The 22342-nt window shown below is 35.5% G+C and overlaps 1 protein-coding gene across 14 annotated transcripts in view; it reads left to right on the top strand.

Moving 5' to 3' along the window:
- RALGAPA1 (Ral GTPase activating protein catalytic subunit alpha 1) overlaps positions 1–22342 on the top strand; it is a 282216-nt gene that overhangs the window by 147510 nt on the left and 112364 nt on the right. For all 14 annotated transcript variants that reach the window (XR_012516229.1, XM_074393365.1, XM_074393366.1 and 11 more), the window contains 7 exons: positions 817–969; positions 3933–4126; positions 4380–4478; positions 5613–5768; positions 7106–7234; positions 13678–13803; positions 19820–19878. Coding sequence is in view for 13 of the 14 variants with exons in the window: in XM_074393365.1 (XP_074249466.1) it covers positions 817–969; positions 3933–4126; positions 4380–4478; positions 5613–5768; positions 7106–7234; positions 13678–13803; positions 19820–19878 (916 nt within the window). In the remaining variant the exon portion in view is untranslated. The remainder of the gene's footprint in view (positions 1–816; positions 970–3932; positions 4127–4379; positions 4479–5612; positions 5769–7105; positions 7235–13677; positions 13804–19819; positions 19879–22342) is intronic.

Genomic DNA, 22342 nt, shown 5'->3' with positions numbered 1-22342 from the left:
AGTGAGAGCATATAGCAGAGACTCTGTAATCATACTTGGCATGATCAGGAGTAGGCTTCTCCAGGAAGCAGATACCTGGAAAATAAATAGAAGTTAACTAGGTTTATAAGAAGATTAGGGCTGCATGCAAAGGAAGAAACCAGAGGTATTATACACTAATAAATACAACTAGTTCTATGAGTAGGACATAAAAGTTCTAGATGGGTTGTAGAGAGGCAAGAAAGTTACAAGAAACTTGAAAACCATACAAGAAGTTTGGGCTTACGGTGAGGCCAATGAGAAACCACTGAAGGATTTTAAATGAGGAAGTGACAGGATCTAATTAGATTTTTAGATCTTTTTGCTGCATTATGGAGAATGGATTGGGAGGGGGAAGTGGGATGGGGGAGAGACTGAAGACTGGGGACCACTGTAAACTAGACATCAATAGTCTCATATAGAGCAGCAATGAGCAAGTGCGTCTATTCTTAAATTGCCCAGGTCTGAATTAAATGAAATAGAATGACAGTGGATACTAGAGTTTCTGTAACTGGGCCAGAAATGGTAGTAGATATTCTTACTTTCACTGATGGCTCTTCACATTTGATACATCCAGGTTTCATTCTATTCTATTAATAGCCCCATGGTAGATGTGAGGTGAGACTCCTACATATAAAAGCTTGTACAATATTAGGATTTTGTTGACCTTTCTGGCCAACTTATAACTGGATTTATCTTTTGGTGTTTAACATTTGTTTTATTTGGAATGTTAAGCATTACATCTTAGATAGGATATTGAATACTCTTTTTGGTAATTTTATGAAATTATACTTACAGGTTCAGAAAGTGCTTCCCCAGTCCATTCACCTCTGGGCTCCAGGTCACAGACACCTTCCCCTTCCACGTTGAATATAGATCACATGGAACAGAAGGATCTGCAGCTTGATGAGAAGCTCCACCACTCTGTTCTTCAGACACCAGATGATCTAGGCAATATTTTGAAATTAGATATTTGCCTTTTTTTCTTTTAAGGCATCAGTGTCAGGAGATCATAAATAAGACATCTTACAGTTGATTATATATGATTATAAATATTTTTGACTTTTCTAATAACTTTTTTTCTTGTTCTTAAAGATATTTATTGTCTGAGTTTTACTCATTTTATTATAATTGATTACGGTCCTATTAGTGATTAGTGATTGCATTATTTTCCAGTATTATCATTTATTGATATTGGTAGTGTTTCTTAAAATAGGAAATACATAATTTGTTATCATTATTCTTAGTTTTAAAGCTGAAGAACCTAGTAACTCACAGGAGAAAGTAGTAACATTATCACTTGTTAATCAAGCTTTCAGTGAAACAATTTATCAAACAAATTTTTTTTTGATTCAGTAAATTTATCAACTAAATTTAATTTAAAAGTAGAGGTCCAAATGAATATTTTTAGGTAAATGTTAAAAAGTTACTTGGGAAACCTAAGTAACTGCAAGTTTTTTTTAAAGTTATTTTTGCTAGATTTTGCATGATGTAGCAAGCATCAGACATTTTGCAAATATGCCATAAATTTTGGTTAAAGACAGTTATTGAGATATTCACAGTGAATGAAATAAAAAGCTAGTTTTCATTGGCAAGGCAGCACATTTATTCTCTGACCAAAGGAAGAAATTTAAAGCTATATAACTTCGGAACTTTTTTTTAAAAGGCCCATTTCTATTAAAGTTTTTTGTAGAGGTGAAGTTTCGCCATGTTGCCCAGGCTGGTCTCAAGCTCCTGAGCTTAAGCAGTCCACCTGCCTTGGCCTCCCAAGATTACAGGTGTGAGCCACCACACCCGGCCCAAGGGGCCCATTTCTTTACATGCAATACCTTGTAATTATATAACCCTAATTTTCTGGTTTGTGGATTATTTCTGACCTTTTCTTTTTCTCCCTTTGGTCTGCAATTGTTTATTTGTTTACAGTTCTTTCCCCAACATTTGAAAAACAAGAGTTATAGAAGAGTTTCAAGGCTAGTAAAATAAACACATATAAATCCTTTATATAAATTCCGGTTTTTTGCCACTTTGTCTATATTTACAGGCAGCACATACGTGCACAAAATACCCTGCTCTTCACACACATCTCCTGCACCTTTTATTTTTGCTGAGGCATGTAAGAGGAAATTGCAAATATCAGAACCTTCAGACCTAAACACTTCAGTGGATATGTCCCAATAATAAGTGTATTTTTCTGGATAACCAGAATATAATGGCCACATTCATGATGTTTAACATAGATACATTGCTGTTATTTTAGTCTATAGTCATAGGTCCTCAGTTGTCCCAGTAATGGCCTTTTTAGCTACCCTACACCGTCAGTAATCCAATAAAGAACTAAATCAGGCCTGGGCACAGTGGCTTACACCTGTAATCCCAGCATTTTGGGAGGCAAGGCAGGTGGATCACTTGAGGTCAGGAGTTCAAGACCAGCTTGGCCACATGGCAAAACCTTGTCTCTACTAAAAATACAAAACTTAGCCAATCATGGTGGTGTGCACCTGTAATCCTAGCTACTTGGGAGGCTGAGGCAGGAGAATTCTTTGAGCTTGGGAGGTGGAGGTTGCAGTGAGCCGAGGTCGTGCCACTGCACTCCAGCCTAGGTGACAGAGTAAAACTCTGTCTCAAGGCAAAAATAATAATAATAATAATTTAATCAAAGACTACACATGTTGCTTGCTTTTTAATCATTTAAAATTTTGTTAGCTTTGAGAAGGATAAGTTAAAGGCAAATCAGTTCATTTATCGTATTATGAAGGTGCTCTAGAGTAGGGAGGCATTAACAACAATGGTTAACACTTCAGTGTGTTTTGTTTGTTTTAGTGGCTTTACAGAAGAAATCTATTTTTTTTTTAATAATGGAGAAAGACTAGTACCTTTTTAGTAATGCAGTCGGCTATTATATACTTTATATGCAAAGAGAAAAAAATTAACCATTAGGAATAAAGAATGTACATGTGCTAAGAATTAAGTTATTATGAATTCTCAATATATTGAAATATTATCAAACATGATAAATTATAAGTTTATGGTTTTTTCATTCTACAAAATTTTTAGTTCTCAAAGTTCTTTAAATGCTTGGATATCTGTATTGACTTTTTAATGATTTTCTATAGCCTTTTCCATTATATACATTATATACGTTGAGTAGAAAAATGGATTTTTTTTAAAGCTGGATGCAACCTATAAAGATATCTAGCAAAACCATCTATTTTACAGATGAGGAAATGTGTCCTTAGAGAAGTTAATAAATAATTTGTATAACACATAATTAGTAGCAGAAATGGGACTAGGACTAAGGTTACCGATGTTTCTTAAAATCTTGCCAGTATTAGTAGGCAGAATACAATTATGGTATTTTGATTATGTTTAAATTTTAGTTAAAATGTTTATTTTTCATGACATTTGATACTCTTAATGCTAGGTCTCAAATATGAAATATATAAAAATATTTCTTTGGAAGCTATAGCTACAAAGAAAAGGCTTATGAAGACTTCCTGCAGCATCTGCATTCAGCCTGAGATTTTCTATTAATTTGATGATAAATTATATATTTAATTAGAAGTAGCTGTTAGATAAAAGTGAGAATGTGTGCTTATAAATTTGATGTTTTTATCAAACATACATTTCTCTATCTGGCATAGATAGAAATTTCTCTATCTCCAAAGTAAATAGTAGTTAAATAGAAACACTATTAAATAACTAGTTGTTAACGTAAGATTTATCTTATAATAACTTCCTATTATTATCTTATAATAATGAGTAAGATTTTGACCTTGTCAGGAAAAAATAATGTATGTTGACATTTCTTTTATTTGCTTCTGTAGATATTTAAGATTGTTAATTTAACTTGTTTTTGGGGGAGGGGTTATGTTCAGTTCACTGAAAAATTATTGACACTGTATTTTTTTCTGTAGAAATCAGTGAATTTCCATCAGAATGTTGTAGTGTGATGGCAGGAGGTACTCTGACTGGATGGCATGCTGATGTTGCTACTGTAATGTGGCGAAGAATGCTAGGCATTTTGGGAGATGTAAATTCAATCATGGATCCTGAAATACATGCTCAAGTTTTTGATTACCTCTGTGAACTTTGGCAGAATCTAGCTAAGGTAAAAAAAGAAATAAAGGATATAAGTAGAGAAGGAAAGAAAAATATTTAAAAATAGAAGAAGCCTTAGAGAATATTTGTGACATCCTCTCTGACTGTAAACTGGTACCCACTGGTACCCAGCATGGTGAAGTCACTTAATTATAATTAAATATTAAGTGTAGAAACCAGATTTGAACTTCAGTTTAAGGTAAAATAAACTGGAAGAGAGAACAGTTTTCATAGGTTTGTTGCTTTTTATTTGAAAATTACAGATTAGAGATAACCTCGGCATTTCAACTGATAACCTGACCTCCCCTTCTCCACCAGTTTTAATTCCTCCACTGAGAATTCTTACACCTTGGCTTTTTAAGGTAAGCTTAATATATATTAGTTTAAATTTTTCATTTAGTAAATCTTAAACATATTATAGAGATTTTGGCTACTGTATAGACTCCTAGAGCACTTAGTTTTTAACCAGTGTCATTAGGCATGATATATAGCAAAGAGTGAGCATGCTGAAATTGTTCAGGATATATTGCTTTTGTTTATTTACTAAAACAAAAGTGAATGTAGAAAGATATGTCTGTACTGTATTTAAATGAAGTATAAACTTTGAGTTGTGTCACAGAATATGCTATGTATTAAAAGTTTTGGCCAAATGTGGTGGTTCATGCCTATAATCCTAGAACTTTGGGAGGCCAAGGTGCGTACATCACCTGAGGTCAGGAGTTTGAGACCAGCCTGGCCAAGATGGTGAAACCCCATGTCTAACTAAAAGTACAAAAATTTAGTTGGGCGTGGTGTTGGGTGCCTGTAATCCCGGCTACTCGAGGCTGAAGCAGGAGAGTCGCTTGAACCCAGGAGATGGAGGTTGCAGTGAGCCAAGATGGCACCATTGTTCTCCAGCCTGCTTGACGAGAGGAAAACTCCATCCCCAAAAAAAAAGTTTTAATTCTTTTTTGTTTGTTTTTTAAAAAACAGGGCCTCATTCTGTCACCTAGTCTGGAGTTCAGTGGCACAATCATAGCTCACTGAAGCCTTGAACTCCTGGGCTAAAGCAGTTCTCCCACCTCAGCCTTCTGAGTAGCTGGAACTCCAACAGGCTGTGCCACCATGCCTGGCTCATTTTTTATTTTTTTGTAAAGACAGAGTCTCTCTGTGTTGCCCAGGCTGGTCTCAAATTCCTGGCCTTAGGCGATCCTCCTGCCTTGGACTTCCAAAGTTCTGGGATTAAGTCAGTGTGCCAAGCCAAAAGATTTAATTATTTTAAGTATTGATATGTTTGGTACATTTTCCTGAGTGAAACAGTTTATGGTTATTTATACCTACATTGTATCATTTTGCATGATAATAATTTCAGTAATCCTGATTTTTTAGTTCATTAAAGAAATTGGGCCAACATAGAAATAAATGAGATTAAATACATTGTTTGCTGTATTCAGTTACTTAAGTACTTAGCAAGTAGTATTTCTTTTTGAATATTAAAACTGGTCTTTTAATTTTAGGCAACCATGTTGACTGATAAATATAAACAAGGTAAATTACATGCATATAAACTTATTTGTAATACAATGAAAAGAAGACAAGATGTTTCTCCAAATAGAGATTTTTTAACGCATTTCTACAATATAATGCATTGTGGATTACTTCATATTGATCAGGTAACTATGTATATCACCTAAGAAGTAGTTTATATCAGTTGATCTTTGATTCTTGATTCTGTTTAACTCTTAATTTTTAAGGTCTAGAAGTAAAACTATTCCTCTTAGTGATTTATATATAGTTTACTTCAGTTTTATGACCTTATTTGTTCTTGAAACATGGTTGATAATCAAGCTATCATTGTAGGTAGAAGTTTCACTTGAGTAGTTCTCCATCTTTAATGATGTACCAACCAGTTCACTTTTTGAAGCTCTTAAACCATCCTTTGCTTAGGTTGACACCTTCCTTTAATGTTTTAATGTACTTACTCTTAGGAATTTTGTGACTGATACTTGAGGTATATGGATTCGTTCATCTAGTCATGCAACAGTCAGGTTATTTCCAATCTAAGAGTCGGCACATCACATTTTCTTATTACTGTCAATTATATTGGCATAGTGACAGATTGATTTGATAATTATATGAGTTATAATAATCAAATTAAATAGGCATAAATAGGCATAAATATAACCTTAGAATTACTTTGGGTGTTTTGATCTTGGCCATAAACTAAATAGTGTAGGATGTTACAAGTCAGAATAATGTAAATATGTTTATCGTAATATGATGAACTCATAGGTCATTTAGACAGTATTAATATTAAAAGATAATTTAAAAATATCTCTCTGAAAAATGAAAAAGCTTCTTGCATTAATTTAGAATAAGTATAGTGTGCTACCTTATAAACATGTCTCAAGTATAAAATGACTCTTAGAGCTTTTGTTTATGATAATTTGTACTGAATAATAAAACTGAATACGCTGTATCCTCACAGAAAATTCCAAAGGCAAAGTAAATAAATAATCAAGTTAGGAACATTCCCTTAAAAGTGCCTATGTCCAGATTTCTGAGGCTGGATACCTATCATTAAAGGAGTTCAGTTTATTTTAGAAAAAGAATCTTTCCAGTTGTCACATAGCAGCTCATGTGGATTCAGAAATGAGAGTTACAGCACAGAATCAACTAGGTAACAGAGAAAACTGCTATGCAGTTGAGTTTTACAATGGCTGGGCCTTATACTTTTAACCCTCTGAAGCAAAGAGCCTTCCTTAATCTCTAGTGTGAAAAAAATGCTGTTACTTATGCTGGTTAAATGAATGTATTTTCAGTTTACTTTCCATTGATAGAATATAAGCATGGGTTATTTGGAAGAATTGAAATTATTTTTCCCAATTAGTCAACGTACAGTAATTACTTTTTTATCATTCCATATATTACCTATTTTTAATGATACTGGTTAGCTGATATTCAATATTACATATGTGATATTTGTTTTTTCTTCTTTCCTTATTCTAAGGATATTGTCAATACAATCATCAAACATTGTTCACCTCAATTTTTTTCACTTGGTTTGCCTGGTGCCACAATGCTTATTATGGATTTTATTGTAGCAGCTGGTAGAGTGGCTTCTTCAGCTTTTCTTAATGTAAGTCATTTCCTGTTCCTTACCATATAACAAACTTCAGTTAGCCAGAATTCAGCTAACTAGGTTGGTAACATAACAAGCTGATATTCCGGAAATTTTGCAATTTAATTGGAATTGATTGCTTTTCTTACATTAAAAAAAAGTAAACAAATTCTGAAATATAAAAAAGCAGTAAAATCTGATAAGCAAAACAGGATTTAAAGTTGAGGAAATCTAAAGAAACTGAGGGAAGAAAGCAAAGAAAGAGCAATGGGCTATAGCAAAAGAAGTAAGAAACAATGGTGAGTCATCGTTACACAGTGTATATGTGTATCAGTCATGTTGTGTACCCTGAATATATTTTGTCTTCATTAACAAGTATATATTAAAAAAGAAAAGAAAAGAAAAGAAATGTGGTAAGGCACCCACCCTAGGAGGACATATATCCTAAGAGTAAACTCTCAAACTGCATGTGAAGATTTTTTTCATACAGTCATGGAACTGTGAGACAATGCTAAATAAATGGGTATAAATGGAATATGTTCATCTGTAAGTGGCAGGGGTGAGCTAGAGAGGAAAGCGATACAGCTTTGTTCATAATCCTGAAAAAGCTATAAGCCTAAGGAAGGAATGGGTAACCATGGAAGGATTTTAAACAAGGAGTGACATGATCAAATTTATATTTTGGAAGGATCATTCTGGAGCAAAGTGTAAATGAAAAATAATTAACTGGAAGTCTCCTGGAAAAAACTAAGGGTATTTGTGAGAAAAACGTAATTGTCTAGTACTGTGTAACTTGAAGAGCAGTTTAACACACCTTATTTCATTGATAAACTGCAACCATGAAACATCAATAGTGAATAGGAGTTCTATTTGGGGCTTAGTAAGATGCGTATTAGACATCCATGAGGAGATGTCAGAAGAATAATTGCATATACTCAAGAGACGTGTCAGGACTGAAAATTAAAGCTGGGCAACATTGGCCAGGTACAGTGGCTCACGCCTGTAATCCCAGCACTTGCGGATCATGAGGTCAAGAGATCGAGACCATCCTGACCAACATGGTGAAACCCCGTCTCTAATAAAAATACAAAAATTAGCTGGGCATGGTGGCGTGTGCCTGTATTCCCAGCTACTCAGGAGGCTGAGGCAGGAGAATTGCATGATCCCAGGAGGTGGAGGTTGCAGTGAGCCAAGATTGCACCACTGCACTCCAGCCTGGCAACAAAGCAAAACTCTGTCTCAAAAAAAAAAAAAAAAAAAAAAGCTGGGCAACATTAATTTATAGATGGTATTTAAGGCTATGAAACTGGATACAGTCACCTAGTGGAAACAGACAAAACAGCTGCGGTATTTATAGCTATATAACCCTGTTTTTCCAGTTCTCTGAGAACAGTAATTATGTGTTACTTATCTTGGTATCTCTGGGACCTAGCATAGCACCGTGCTTAGTCAGTTATTGACTGAATATGTGCTTATTTAGTGCCTTGTACATAATCAACATTGTACTGAGCCCTTTTGTGGTTCTTAAACTTCCCCTTCCCCTTATGTACAGAGTATTTTTTTTTTTTTTTGGGTAGAATACAGAGGGATATAGAATAAATTAGATATACTTTGTACTCAGGGAACATAATGCCTGCTGCTGGGGATATGGAGAAGTATATTAATAGCTACAGAATGTAAGGCATCAAATAGGTACCAATAGGAAAAGCACAGCATAGTGGTTAAAAGCATTGTGTAGAGCTGATCTGCCTAGGTTCAAATCCTGGCCCTGCCTTTTACTAGCAGTGTGACCTTGGGCAAGTTACTTAATGTCTCTGTGTTTCAGTTTTTTCATCTATAAAATAAAGATAACCTGCCTCATAGGATTATTCTTTAAGGATTTGTAATGTGGTTAGAACATTATGTGACACATTGTATGTGCAATGTAAGAGTTTGTTAAAATTATTTGGTAATTAAGAGAATGGAGAGATCTGCTTATTTAGGGGTATCATGAAGGTTTCATGGAAAATATATACGAATATGTCCCTGAAAGATTAGTAGTATTTGTTTAAATAAAAATGGAAGTGAGGGGACAGTACCCCAGGCAGAAGTAAACAGGCATGAATGAGATGTATTCAAGGAATGACAAATAGTCCATTTTGTTTAGAAGGTAGTTAATCTGTAAGAGCATAGTAGGCAGAAAGAACAGAAAGGTACTTTATTTTTTAAAAATATTTACTGAAGGCCGGATGCGGTAGCTCAAGCCTGTAATCCTAGTACTTTGGGAGGCCGAGGTGGGCGGATCACGAGGTCAAGAGATCGAGACCATCCTGGCCAACATGGTGAAACCCTGTCTCTACTAAAAATACAAAAATTAGCTGGGCATGGTGGCGTGCGCCTGTAGTACCAGCTACTCGGGAGGCTGAGGCGTGAGAATTGCTTGAACCCGGGAGACGGAGGTTGCAGTGAGCCAAGATTGTGCCACTGCACTCCAGCCTGGTGCCTGGCGACAGAGTGAGACTCTGTCTCAAAAAAAAAAAATTTTTTACTGAGGTAAAATATACATATCTAATTTACCATTTCTATAATTTTTTATTAATTTAAATTTTGTTTTGTTTTGTTTTGAGACAGGGTCTTGCTCTGTTGCACAGGCTGGAGTGCAGTAGCACACTCGAGGGTGACTGCAGCCTTTACTCTTGGGCTTCAGCAGTCCTCCCACATCATCCTTCCAAGTAGCTGAGACTATAGGCATACACCTGTAGTCCCAGGCACCATGCCTGGTAATATTTTTAATTTTTTGTAGAAACAGGGTCTCTCACCATGTTGCCCAGGCTGATCTTGAATTCCTGGGCTCAAGTAATCCTCCCCACCCTGGCCTTCTAAGTTGCTGGGATTGCAGGCATGAACACCTGGCCTATTATTGTTTAATGTACATGATTTTTTTTTTGGAGACAGAGTCTTGCTCTGTCACCCACAATGGAGTGCATTGGTATGATCTTGGCTCACTGCAAACTTCACCTCCCAGGTTCAAGTGATTATGCTGCCTCGGCCTCCCAAATAGCTGGTACTATAGGTACATGCCACCACGCTGGGCTAATTTTTGTATTTTTAGTAGAGATGGGGTTTCGTCATTTTGGCCAGGCTGGTCTCAAACTCCTGACCTTAGATGATCTGCCCACCACAGCCTCCCAAAGTGCTGAGATTACAGGTGTGAGCCACCATGTCCGACATTACACTTCAAATACATTTATATTATTTTCTCTCCTTCTTTCCTCCTTTCCCCCCTTCCAGGCCTCTGGTAACCACCAATCTATTATCTTCATGAAATCCACTTCAACTCCCACATATGAAGGAGAACATATGGCATTTGTCTTTCTGTGCTTGGCTTATTTCAGTTAACATAATGTTACCTGCTTATACTCATGTTGCTGCAAATGACAGAATTTTGTTTTTTCATGACTAGATAATATTTCACTGTGTATAATACCACATTTTCTGACCAGACACGGTGGCTCATACCTGTAATCCCTACACTTTGGGGGGCCAAGACGGGCAAATAACCTGAGGTCAGGCGTTCAAGACCAGCCTGGCCAACATGGTGAAGCCTCATCTCTACTAAAAATAGGAAAATTAGCTGGACATGGTGGCAGGTGCCTGTAATCCTAGCTACTCAGGAGGCTGAGGCAGGAGAATTGCTTGAACTCGGGAGGGGGAGGTTGCAGTGAGCCGAGATTGTGCCACTGCATTCCAGCCTGGGTGACAGAGTGAGACTCTGTCTCAAAAAAAACAAAATAAATACCATATTTTCTTTATCCATTCATTTGTTGATGGGCAGGTAAGTTGAGTCTGTATCTTGTCTATTGTGAATAGTGTGAGGTAAACACAGGAGTGCATGTATCTTTTTGTTATCTTGATTTCCTTTCTTTTGGATATATACCCAATTGTGGAATTGCTAGATCATATGGAAGTTCTGTTTTTGATTTTTTGAGGGACCTCCATACTGTTCTCTATAGCAGCTATACTAATTTACATTGCCACCAACAGTGTATGAAGGCCCCCTTAGAAAGGTACTTTAGATCTTTGCTTCCCAAAGTGTGATCTGCACACCAGAAATGTTTGGCATGATCTGGGTGGTTACTAGTAGTGCAAAATCTCAGACCCCATCCCAGACCTATTTACTGAATCAGAGTCTGCATTTTGACTAGATCACAAATAATTGGCAAAATCGTTGGTTAAAGATTGAGAAGCACTGCTTTAGACTACATTTTGAAAAGGTCTTAAATGCCAGGAATCAGGTTATAATGCTATGTTAGATAAACAGTTAAGTTTTTTTAAGATGGTGAGAGATATGATTGAATCCATTCTTTGGTAGCATTAAATAAGTATTAATATAGGAGTAAATTAATGGGAGACAAATTAGAGATGGTAAACAAGTTACAGGGTTATTATAGTATAATCAGAGTATACAGATGATAAATCTCTTTGATACTAGCAAAAGTTGATGGAATTCAAAAGATGCTAATATATAAAACAATGCCATTTATATTAATTTACTGTGAAAACTATTACTGTTCAATGGGTTATTCCAGATGACTAGTCAGCACATTTCCTGCAGGAGAATTAAGCCCTAGTGTCCCAAGGCATCTATTTTATCTGACTAATTAATTTTAAATGGCAAATTAACTTCTCTCTTATGCATCCAATACTGTGCATTATGTAACATCCTTGAGAAAATGTAGAATATAGTCATTTTTGCATTCTCTGGTTTATGTGAGGGACACTGTTGAGCAAGGCTGCGTAGGAAGCCAAATCATTGCAAGAATCAAGCCTAACATATCTCCACAGTGAGGTTAAAACAAGTCTTTTTCTGTGATGGTATTAGAAATACCTAGTTCAGTCAGAGTTCAGTGGCTCATGCCTGTAATCCAGCACTTTGGGAGGCCAACGCAGGCGGATCACTTGAGGTGTGGAGTTCAACACCAGCCTGGCCAACAATGGTGAAATCTCATCTCTACTAAAAGTACAAAAATTAGGTGTGGTGGCGCATATCTGTAATCCCAGCTACTGGGGAGTCTGAGGTGGGAGAATCGTTTGAACTTGGGAGGCAGAGGTTGCAGTGAGCTGAGATGGTGCCATGCTCTCCAGCCTGGGTGACAATAGAGTGAAACTCTTTTTCAAAAAAAAAAAAAAAAAAAAAAAAAAAAAGGAAACACATAGTCCAAATCTTGCTCTTTGTATTCTTATCTTAGATTCTATTCATATCATCTTCCTTCTGTTCATGCTGTCTGCCCCCCACCCCCTTAAGCATATTATAAAATAATTGATTTCCTTTTGCCTTTCTTAATTATGATCACATTTCAGGTCTGCCCCCTTAATATCCACATACCTGAATATTCGCAGTTACCTGATCTACCTATACAGAAAAACTCTCAGCTGATCTCATTTGTTAAATATTGATTTTTTGGATCACTTTGATTGTTATAAGATAACTTTTATTTTAAATTGGAATGGTGGATGTGAGTTCACGGCCCCCTTTTTTTTTTCTGTGCCCTTCTCCTGATTGTAATTACTGTCCTTTTATACTGCTGCTCTGTATCTTTAAATATGGATTGTTTTTTAATCTAGAAATGAGTTTTGTTGAAAATCATGTAAGAGAGTACTACACCACTACACCATTGCCTCTGTTGCAATATTTATTCAGATGTGAAAATCCTCTTGGAGATTGGTTCTTAATTTATGTGAATAGAAATATTTCTAATAGATTTGTGTTTCGCATTTTTGTTAGATATTATTAAACATATAAATCAATTTGCAGATGTTTTAGAAATAAGACAATATATTAGTAGGTGGATGTTGATGTTTGGTGGTCATGTAAGAAGGCAGAAGAGAAAAAATAAATGTTCAGAGCTGAGACTTCAGAAATGGCTTAATATAGCTAAGGAAGAAGGGTGAAAAGCTACCTTCATCTGCAGTCCAGACAAATTCTAATGTTGTTTCTAGTGAGTGGTATAGGCAATGCTTTTCTTATGTGCATAATATCATAAAAACCATCTAGATTGTTCTTCTTTCATATAGTTAATGTATTTTCTTCTTTATTTATTCATCCTTGGTAATAATCTAGTAAATTAAGTCATCAACTTATTAGAACAATATATCACAATGTATGAGTTACCTGTAAAATTATTTATGTTTTTACTTATTATTAGGGTAAATTGATGCTTGCAGCTAAGGTGTATTTCTTTTTATAGTCTTATTAACTATGGCTGATTTGAGGAAAGCTCTGTTACTTGCTTATTACATTTATTGACACTAATAGTAGTTTATGTGGAAATTATGAATGGAAACTTAAATCTTTTTGTCTTTTCCCTTTCCTTTTTAAATTTTGTTTTATATAACACTTCCCTGTCTAATGTAGTTGGATAATAAAGCAACTTTTCTGATAATTTCATAATACCAGTGTATTTTTAAAATGTGATACATAGGCACCAAGAGTAGAAGCACAAGTTCTTCTGGGATCTTTGGTTTGCTTTCCCAACTTATATTGTGAACTGCCTTCTCTTCATCCCAACATTCCTGATGTTGCTGTGTCTCAGTTTACAGATGTTAAGGTAAGAAATCAGATGCTAATTTTTAGCACTTAAATTATTTTATGATCATAAAGTATATGCAGTAAAATTTGTATTCTTAATTTTCTTTTTGAAATCCACACAATTGTTAAAGAACACTAGCCATATCCTCCAGACACAAAGGCTGGAATGTTCATTAGGAGCATATCCTTTTTTGTGTTTAAAACTGCTTTAGAGCCGGGCGCGGTGGCTCACGCCTGTAATCCCATCACTTTGGGAGGCCGAGGTGGGCGGATCACAAGGTCAAGAGATTGAGACCATCCTGGTCAACACGAAGAAACCCTGTCTCTACTAAACATACAGAAAAAAATTAGCCGGGCGTGGTGGCACGTGCCTATGGTCCCAGCTACTCAGGAGGCTGAGGCAGAAGAATCGCTTGAACCCAGGAGGCAGAGGTTGCAGTGAGCTGAGATTGTGCCACTGCACTCCAGCCTGGTGACAGAGCAAGACGCCGTCTAAATAAATAAATAAGTAAATAATAAATAAAACTGCTTTAGAACCTTTTTCTTGTTATTGAACATACTCACATGTCTACCTCTTAGGATTCATTCACTCACTGAACACTTATTGAAATATCCCATGAGATTGAAATATCCCATGAGCCAGATAGTGTGCTGCTAATGTAAAGCTTCTAAGATTGAGATGGTAAATTAAACCTGCACGTTAGACTCTCTCCCTCTCCCAGTTTTTCAGTGTGATGAGTCAAGCATAGTAATGGAAAATTCTATGGCATTGGGATGGAGATCCTATGCACCTGAAGCATTAAGGGGCTTGAACAGTAGATGGTACAAAATTAATGTGACTATACAGTTGCCAGTGGAACCTACCACAGATATTAATCCTTTAAAAAAAAAAGAAAGAAAGAAAATTGTGTCCAGTTAGGAGCAGACATGCCACATGACCCTTGTTAATAAGCCTTTAAAAATTTTTCTGAAGCCGGGCGCGGTGGCTCAAGCCTGTAATCCCAGCACTTTGGGAGGCTGAGGCGGGTGGATCGAGAGATCGAGACCATCCTGGTCAACATGGTGAAACCCCGTCTCTACTAAAGATACAAAAAATTAGCTGGGCATGGTGGCACGTGCCTGTAATCCCAGCTACTCAGGAGGCTGAGGCAGGAGAATTGCCTGAGCCCAGGAGGCGGAGGTTGTGGTGAGCCGAGATCGCGCCATTGCACTCCAGCCTGGGTAACAAGAGCGAAACTCCGTCTCAAAAAAAAAAAAAAAATTTTTTCTGGCAGAAAAGCAGTTAGTGCTCTGAGCCCAGCAAGGTGCCTGTTGGTAAATAATTCCTTCAGTAAGTTAAGACCTGTCTTTTACTGAGACCTTCCTTATTTAACTGAATGGCTGTACATTATAAATTCCCAAGGTTTTAACAGTCCTGAGAAGTTGTGCTTGTCACAGTAATTGCCAGATGGTCTTTGTATTTGACCTGAATTGGTCCCTAGAATTAGAAGTGTCGAGAGAAAGGAGACATAGCTCCTCAGGGGCTAAGCCGATTGTTTGTTTGTTTGTTTGTTTGTTTTTTAACTAGCTTTTTCTGAAATTTAAAAAAAAAAATCCAGTTTATGTTAGGAGTGTTGCATACACTTTCTGTAGCATCCATATTTCTCTTTGTAATGTTTATCATACTTGTAATTACTTGTTCAATGTCTGACTTCTACTTTAGACAGATATACATCACAAGGTCTTCCTTTTTGCCGTATCATCATATCCTAACATACTGCTTGACACCTAGTATATACTCAGAAATCATTTGTTAGGCCGGACATGGTGGCTCATGCCTTTAATCCTAGCCAAGGTGGGAGGATTGCTTGAGTCCAGGAGTTCAAGACCAGTCTGGGCAACATAGGGAGATGTTGTCTCTACAAAAAATAAAAAAATTAGCTGGGCATGGTTGCACACGCCCGTGGTCCCAGCTATTTGGGAGGCTGGGGTGGAAAGATAAATTGAGCCATGATTGTGCAGCTGCACTCCAGCCTGCATGACAGAGCAAGACCTTGTCCTCTGCCCACACCCTGAGAAAAAGGAAATCATTTGTTAAACAAGTGAACTTGACTTATATATAAAATCATAAGGATCAATGCAAATTTGCAGTGACACAATAAAAACTGTATAAATTGACCTTTGCCCTTCAAAGATGTAATTGCTATGGTTTCTTTCTTTCTTTTCTTTTTTTTTTTTTTTACTGTTCTGAAGATACATCAGAAGCTATGGTTTCTTTTATTCAGGAGATTTTGAAGGCCAAAGATGAGTTGTAGTTTTAATTTATTAATGTAGTTTTGAGTGAGTTAGGGGTTAGCCTCACTTACTGCATACTATCTGCATCTGCGTTTCAGAGCAGCCTTGTTCTCTATTGACCCTTGTGTAGGCAGTAATGGCTGACATGATTAAAAAAAAAAAATCTCCAAAGTAAGAGAAAAATTTTTTTGTATGAAAAAAAATCTCCAAAATAAGAGCCAGTTCTAATAATACTGAAGAAAGAAAAAAAAGTAATAATTTAAGTTACATGCCATGGTTATCATATTTGATTTTTACATTTTCACCAAAACCAGATTCCATATACTCTAAACTACAGCCACGTGGAGCTTACCTTGGTGCGTCTTGGTTTTATGCTTTGGAAAAACTATTTCCTCCTACTGAAGTGTCATATATAATTGCTCTCCTCTTTTTGCCTCTTTTTATCACCCCAAACAAATAGAATCACAATTTCTGACTTTAGTTGTCTTTCAAAATCCTATTTATCTAAGAACCCTTTGTGAAGTCTTTTATGACTTCTGAGATGAGTTATTTGCTCACACAGAACTTTGTACTTATCAGCTTGTTTGGTTTTTTTGTTTTACAGTTCACTCATTTAATAGTGTTTAGTATAGTCACAGAATTGTGCAGCCATCATCACAGTCAATATTAGAACATTTTCATCATCACCGAAGAAATCTTCGTATACATCTCCCTACCCCAAACTCTTGGCAGCTCAGATTTATGTTCTGTCTTTATGAATTTGTCTGCATATTTTATATTATTCAGTTCTGTGTTTTAGTTGTTTGTTTACAAATCTGTCTCTCTCTTTGGACTGTAAACTTCTTAGATAAGTACAGCATCTTAGCTAACTTCTTGTCTCCAGCCCTTAAAACAGGCTGTATTACATAGAAAGCTTGCATACCTATCAATTGGACTAAATGCTGAGTTTACAAAGTCAAAGGTTGATCCTCTCAAGGAACTTACATTGTATGTGACTGATAAATGATTATTGAATGAATGTATGAATGATTTTTTTAAACCAATGAACAAAATTCTTAATCATCAAATCTAATGGCATTCTCGTTCTTCTGAGGCACTGTAATATTTGACTCTGTTGATGTTTCTTTCCTTTCTGAATGTCTCTTCATCTTTTGTTGCACAGATCTATCTTGATTTACTTCTTGCCTAAGTATCCTGACTCCTTAGTAGACTATTTTTCTTTTCTCTGCTTGCTAAACATACATGCACTTCAATATTTTAGCCTTGCATTTCTTCTGTTTTCTCCCTTTTGAATATTTTATTCATTTACATAATTTTAACTAATATTTTAACTTGCCTCAAAATTTATTATCATACTTTACAAATTATTAAGGATGAATATTTCTCCCTTAGCTTTATTGAGGTAAAATTGAGAAAAATTGTGCATATCTAAGGTGCAGAATATGATGTCTTGATACACATATACAGTGTGGTAAACATCAAGCTAGATAACATATCCATCACCTCACATAATTACGTTTTTTTTGGTGAGGGGGCATAAAAGCAACCAAGATCTACTGTCTTAGTAGATTTCAAGTGTATGATACTGGTACCGTATTGTTAATTGTAGTCACCATGCTGTACATTAGGCTCCAGAATTTAGTCATTCTGCACATTTGAGACTTCATACCCTTTGACCAGCATTTTCCTGTTTCACCCACTCCCTAGCCCCTGCTAACTACCATTCTACTCACTTCTTCCAAGACTTCAACTTTTTATATTCTACATGTAGGTGAGAACATGCGGTATTTGTCTTTCTGTGCCTCACATATTTCACACATAATGTCATGTCCTCCAGGTTGATTCATATTGTCATAAATGACAAGATATCCTTCTTTTTAAAGGCTGAGTGGTATTCTATTGTATGTGTGTTTGTGTATGTGTGTGGGTGTGTCACTTTTTTTATTCATTAGTCCTTCAAGGGACACAGGTTTTTTCCGTATCTTGGCTATTATAAATAATTCTGCAGTGAACATGGTAGTGCACTTATCTCTTTGACATACTAATTTCATTTCCTTTGGATGTATATATACCCAGAAGTGGATTGCTTTGGATTTTATGGACATTTTAATAATTTTGTAATCTATGGACACAGGATATGTTTCTATTTATTTCTGTCTTTTTCTCTTTCTTTCATCAGTGTTTTGTAGTTTTTCGCATACAGATCTTTACCTCTTTTGTTAAATGTATTCCTAAGTATTTTGTTGTTTTCAGTGCTATTGTTAAGTGGGATTATTTTCTTAATTTTTCATATAGTTCAAAGTGTATAGAAACACAACTGATTTTTATGTTTTTGTTTCCTGCTACTCTACTGACTTTATTGGTTCTAACAGTTTTTTGGTAGTGTCTGTAGAGTTTTTTATTTATTAGATTATGTCATCTGCAGAGATAGTTTTAATTCTTCCTTTCCAAGATGGTGCCTTTTCTTTTTTCTGCCTAATTGCTCTGGCTAGCACTTCCAATACTATGTTCAATAGAAGTGGCAGGAGTGGGCATCTTTATCTTGTTCCTAATCTTAAAAGTAAAACCTTTCAGCTTTTTGCTATGGATTATAATGTTAGCTGTGGGCTTGTGTTGAGGTACATTCCTCTTAAACCTCATTTGTTGAGTGTTTTTCATGAAAAGATGTATTTTTCATGCAAAAAAAATTTTGTATTTTATCATGAAAGGATATTCATATATACCTTTGAGCTATGTATTCTACTTAAATGCTTTTTCTTCACCTATTGAGATAATGTTTTTATCCTTTGTTCTGTTAATAGATGTATTGCGTTTATTGCCTTGTATATGTTGAACCATCCTTGCAGCACAGTGATAAATCCTACTTCATCATGGTATATGACCCTTTTAATGTTCTGATGAATTTTGGTTTGCTAGTATTTTATTGAGGATTTTTTTTTTTTTTTTTTTTTTTTTTTTTGAGACAGAGTCTTGCTTTGTCGCCCAGGCTGGAGTGCAGTGGCGTAATCTCGGCTCAGTGCAACCTCTGCCTCCTGGGTTCAAGCGATTCTTCCACCTCGGCCTCCCGTAGATGGGACTACAGGTGCATGCCACCACACCCAGCTAATTTTTGTATTTTTAGTAGAGACGGGGTTTCATCATGGCCAGGATGGTCTTGATCTCTTGACCTCGTGATCCACCCACCTCGGCCTCCCAAAGTGCTGGGATTACAGGCATGAGCCACCACGCCCAGCTATTGAGGATTTTTGTATCTATATTCACCAAGGATGTTGGCCTGTAATTATTATTATTATTATTTTTTATAATGCCCTTGTCTGACTTTTGATGTCTGGGTAATGCTGGCCTCTTAAAATGAGTTTTGAAGTATCCTCTCATTTTCAATATTTTGGAAATGTTTGAGAAGGATACTGCTCAAATTCTTCTTTAAATATTTGTAGAATTCACTGATGAAGCCATCCGGTTCTGACTTTTAATGATGTTTCTCAAAATTTAATAAATCTTCACACCTTTCAGCAATTAATTCTACTTTAATTATCTGCCTCTATCACCCTTCTAATAAGGAAGAAAGATTATTTTTTGAACATATACTTTTGCCTATAAATTTCAGAAACTTTAGCTACTTTTATAAATAATATCAGATTCTTTATTGAAAGTGTGTACATGAGAACAATGACATGTTCTAATAACCACTTAATAAATATTTGTAGAATGAATGAGTGAAATTGCAGTCATTGCTGTTAACTATTTCCCCCTTATTTTAGGAACTTATAATCAAAACCGTATTAAGCTCGGCAAGAGATGAGCCCTCTGGTCCTGCACGGTAGGTCGGATATTCTTACATTGAACATAAGTATTTTGTGTTTGGAATTTTAGAAGTTGACTGAATTTTTGTTTTAGATACATTAAAGCCTTTCTGAATTACAAGTTTAAGTTATTTGAATGATTAAGTACTCTTACTTTTTTCATTATTTAAGTACTAACCTTTCTTGATAAACAAAATGCTAGTCACCTTTTTCAATAACTTCACTGTTTATCTCTAAAATAATTTTTAATTTTATTTAAGTACATTTTATTGTTCAATTATATTTGTCATCGTCTTTACGCAGTACGTTGAAATGCAGTAGTAGGGACCCAAAAAATTTAAAAATTGAATTAAAAGAAAATATTTTATTATAGAAAGTAATATATCTAAGAAAATAATTTTAATGTTTATAAATATTTGATCAAGATTTTAAAAAATAGAAGTAATAGTTTTAGATTTTTTTCTAAATGTCTTGAGAAATAAAAGCTGACATTTTCTCTGTTTTACAAAATCTTTCCAAAAATTTTGAGATTTAAATTAGCAGGTTGCTAGTAGCACACCATGTTCCTTCTCTTCCCAAAATAACATTAAGTCGTGTTTTATATTTCTTGATGCTAATTCAAATAGTATTTCATTTGCCATGTTAGTCTTTGCTACTACTCCTTAGATTTACATCTCTGCAAAGCTCCTGTTTTTCAGTCTACACATTTTTTGACCCAAAGTTCAAAAGGTACAGATCATGGCTTCAACTATTTAGATTTTGATTCTAATTTAAATCTTTTTCCAGTGAATAAAAATAATGTACAATGAACTATTTATTTAAATTAAGACATAGCTCCAATTTTAAAAAATTTAATATCATATTTTTCTCACTTACTAGCCAAGCTAACTAAAAACAAATATTTTTGAGAAAATTGTTCTTTATGCTAATTCCAATTAAGTTTACAAGGGTTTTTGTATAAGTTTACAAGGATTTTCATATAATATTCATTGAATATTATATGAATATTATATTTCATATAATATTCATTTAATTCCCGTCACAATTTTGAGAGTTTAAAGAATCACTCTCTTCTTCCAGTTTTGCTAGCCAGATACAGATGCTTAGAAAGTTAACAGTAAGTCTCTAAGAATACATAGTTGTTGGGGGCAGGGGGTAGAAGCAAGCTAGGTAACATTTTTTAAAAGTCCTTTTAGAACAGAACCCAGGCACTGTTCTAAGTACCTTATATTTATTATCTCATTGAACTTTGTGATAACCTCTATGAGACAGGTATAATTTTCATCTACCTTTTAATAGAAAAGAAAACTAGAACCCAGGAAATTTCAATAACCTGCTCTATCATCTAGATATGACAGAACCCTGGCAGTTTGTCTTCAGAGTCTTATTAGATACACAACTAAGTGGCAATAACAAGTTTGGCCCTAGTGCTTAAAGACTGTAGATCTTTTGCTTTTTTTAAAAAACAAAACAAACAAACAAAAAAAACCATGTTGCCACTCAAGTGGAAGAATATGGAAGCCTGAAACATAGCCACCTAGAGGTAGACCTGGGAATCATTAACGCAACAACTTGTGTTATTGAGAGTATGGAAAAACCCCAGAAGTTGAACATAAGCGTTGTCTCAACTTGTTTTTCTATACCTTTTTAGTATATCTTTTTTTTAGAAACTTATACCCCCAGGCCAGCCACAGTGGCTCACACCTGTAATCTCAGCACTTTGGTAGGCCAAGGCAGGTAGATCACCTGTAATCTGAGTAGTTTGGGAGGCTAAGGTGGATGGATCACCGGAGGTCAGGAATTCGAGACCACCCTGGCCAACATCGTAAAACTCCTTCTCTACTAAAAATTAAAAAAAAAATTAGCCAGGTGTAGTAGCGTATGCTGATAGTTCTAGCTACTCAGGAGGGTGAGGCAGGAGAATTGCTTGAACCCAGGAGGTGGAGGTTGCAGTGAGCCGAGATCAGGCCACTACACTCCAGCCTGGGCAAGACAAAGTGAGAGACTCTGTTTAAAAAAAAAAAAAAAAAAAAAAAAAAAGAAAAACAAAACAAAACTTATACTCCCAGTCTGAGCAGGAGCAGAGAGTTGAGCTATATGCTGGGGATAATCTAGATTATTTTGACATCTTGTGGATGGGGGTATAAGAACCTCTACATGCAAGAAATACCTCCTCTTCTTTCTTACCTTCTCTTGTTAAACAATAAAAATTGTTAAACATTTGTACTCCCAGTCTCTGCCTTTAGTTAGCTGCATCCAAGGAGAGCTTTACTTCACTTGAGAGTTTATTGTTGCTTTAGGATTATAGATGTTTCCATAGCTAACCCTGAAACTTGGTTATTTAGTGCTACAAATATTACCTAGGATTTATGAGTGAATAATAGTAGGGAAAAAATAAAGTAGTAGATTTCATCTAGAAGACTTTCAGGTAATTTTTATAGTAAACAGTTTGGTAGCCTTAGCACTCTAGTCTGAAAGAAG

The sequence above is a fragment of the Saimiri boliviensis genome, chromosome 2 (genome assembly GCF_048565385.1).
Source record: "Saimiri boliviensis isolate mSaiBol1 chromosome 2, mSaiBol1.pri, whole genome shotgun sequence".
Lineage (NCBI taxonomy): Eukaryota > Metazoa > Chordata > Mammalia > Primates > Cebidae > Saimiri > Saimiri boliviensis.
Note: the sequence above shows the minus strand (reverse complement) of the source record. Positions and strands in the feature narration are given on the sequence as shown.